The sequence below is a fragment of the Octodon degus genome, unplaced genomic scaffold, assembly GCF_000260255.1.
Source record: "Octodon degus isolate 3935 unplaced genomic scaffold, OctDeg1.0 scaffold00199, whole genome shotgun sequence".
NCBI classification, from domain to species: Eukaryota; Metazoa; Chordata; class Mammalia; order Rodentia; family Octodontidae; genus Octodon; species Octodon degus.
Genome location: NW_004524775.1, coordinates 3,193,026 through 3,194,784, shown reverse-complemented (window position 1 = coordinate 3,194,784; position 1,759 = coordinate 3,193,026). Strand labels below are relative to the sequence as shown.

The following is a 1,759-nucleotide window of genomic DNA, read 5'->3' as shown; positions in this document are numbered from 1 at the left end:
CCAGAAAGTACAAACAAAATCAAAAGGAGCAGTGTTCTATTATACATACATCTGCGTGAGTAACTTTATTAATTTTGAATGAAAATTAACTTTTCTGGGATCTTCTGACAAGATTTTTTTAAATTGTAAAACTGCTTTCTTTTCAGTGAAGCTACCCTTGGAGTTGATCAATCTCTCACCATGTCTGTTATCTGGACATGAAAGCTCATGTTTCTCTTCTTTTTGGTCCAGACCCTCAGATTTTAAGCTTCAAGTTAAGGAAAGGTCATTTTTCCACAGTTCGGTTCTCTGAAAAACTTCTACCTCCCACTGAAAGTTATAGTCCAGGAGTGAAGCAATCACAAGCTCGAACTTCAGGGCCACCTGAAAAGGCACGAACTTCAGGGCCACCAGGAACAATCGCACGGGTCGACCTTATGATCACAAGCCTGAAAATGCACAGTCCTGAAATCTGCAGCCTCTCTGTGCACACATGTAATTTTTAAAATGCAGAAGACAATGTGAAGAAAACTGAGGTTTGATCACCAAAAAATCAGCACGACGAAAACAATGAATAATGAGCACTAGAATTCAAATTACTGGATGTTTTAAAGAGATGGGATGCCAGTTTTCATTTCCATTTTGAACACCACATTACAAAAGAACTATTTTTTTAAAAATAAAAAAAGATTGAGGGAAAAGAAAATGAATAAAAAGAATATCTAAATCGTTGAATGACCCCCCGTTTGTTCCTGATAAACTTCAATCACATCTTCCTCCTCCATTCCCAATTCTTTTGGAGTATGATTATCAGCAATTCTCTGACCTTCAAAGAGAAACCTGAGTGAATTCATTGGAACGCCCTGTCTTTGACAGTCTGATTCTTTGAGTTTCTTGAGATGTGCTGTCATTTTCACTTTGAAGTGAATCTCACGGCTATCCTGTCCAATGACTTTGAGTTTAACGTACTCGCCTTCCTTCTTATCCCCAAGTCCTCAGTTGATGGCTTTGCCTCCTGATCAGACATGGCGATGGAGGCTCCCCGGGTCTCCGCACAGCAGCGGCCTCGGGGCGGCAAAAACCTCTCTCGCTCCGCTCCGGCGTTTACAATCCCGTCTACCTACCTCACAGCACAACACTACAGAGGACCCAAATAAAATTTTTAAGAGCTAAAGATGTATGGAATCAGTTTTGTAAAGGCTGGTTGTGAGCAAGTTATGGGAGCAGCTTAGTGGTAACAGCTTTAACTATGAATAAGATTTATGGAACCGAGACGTTGTCTGCGGAAATCATCCTTTGCAAACACCGGGATGTGAGCCATAGCTGCGGCGTTCGCGGACAGTCCGCGCCGGAGCTTAGCAGTGGTCACCCTCAGAAGGAGAAACTGAGGCTGAGAGGAGGTTACTGCAAGTGAACTGGACAGCTAACTGGTCGCCCTGGAAATAATCAGAACTTATACCTCTAACCAAAACGCTCCAGAAAATCCGCAACAAACTGCGCAAACTCTCGCGATAACTACGCGCCCTCGCGGAGGCGCGGGCCCGAGGCGCCAACTCTCGCGAGCGCGGCCGCGGGCTCCAGACGGCGGCGCCGCGTCAGAAATGGCGTGGGCCGGGCGGCCCGCTGGCCGGGCGGAGAGCCAGCGGGAGCAGGACCTGCGCGCGCTCATCCGCCAGGTCACCGGCCTGCAGGACGAGGCGGACCCCAACTTCCAGCTAGCCCTGAACTTCGCCTGGTCCAACTTCAGGTGCGGCGGCGGCCGAGTGGGTCCCGGAGCGCA

At 47.4% G+C, this 1,759-nt stretch overlaps 1 protein-coding gene and 1 pseudogene across 1 annotated transcript in view; one reads left to right on the top strand and one right to left on the bottom strand.

Annotated features, from left to right (window-relative positions):
- Window positions 1-368: 368 nt before the first annotated feature.
- On the bottom strand, window positions 369-1,006 carry LOC101590433 (annotated as a pseudogene).
- A 540-nt stretch (window positions 1,007-1,546) lies between these two features.
- Tubgcp5 (tubulin gamma complex associated protein 5) overlaps window positions 1,547-1,759 on the top strand; it is a 33,452-nt gene continuing 33,239 nt past the window's right edge. The window contains exon 1 of the mRNA XM_023704658.1: window positions 1,547-1,726. Within this exon, the coding sequence (XP_023560426.1) occupies window positions 1,581-1,726 (146 nt within the window). The 5' untranslated portion in view covers window positions 1,547-1,580. The remainder of the gene's footprint in view (window positions 1,727-1,759) is intronic.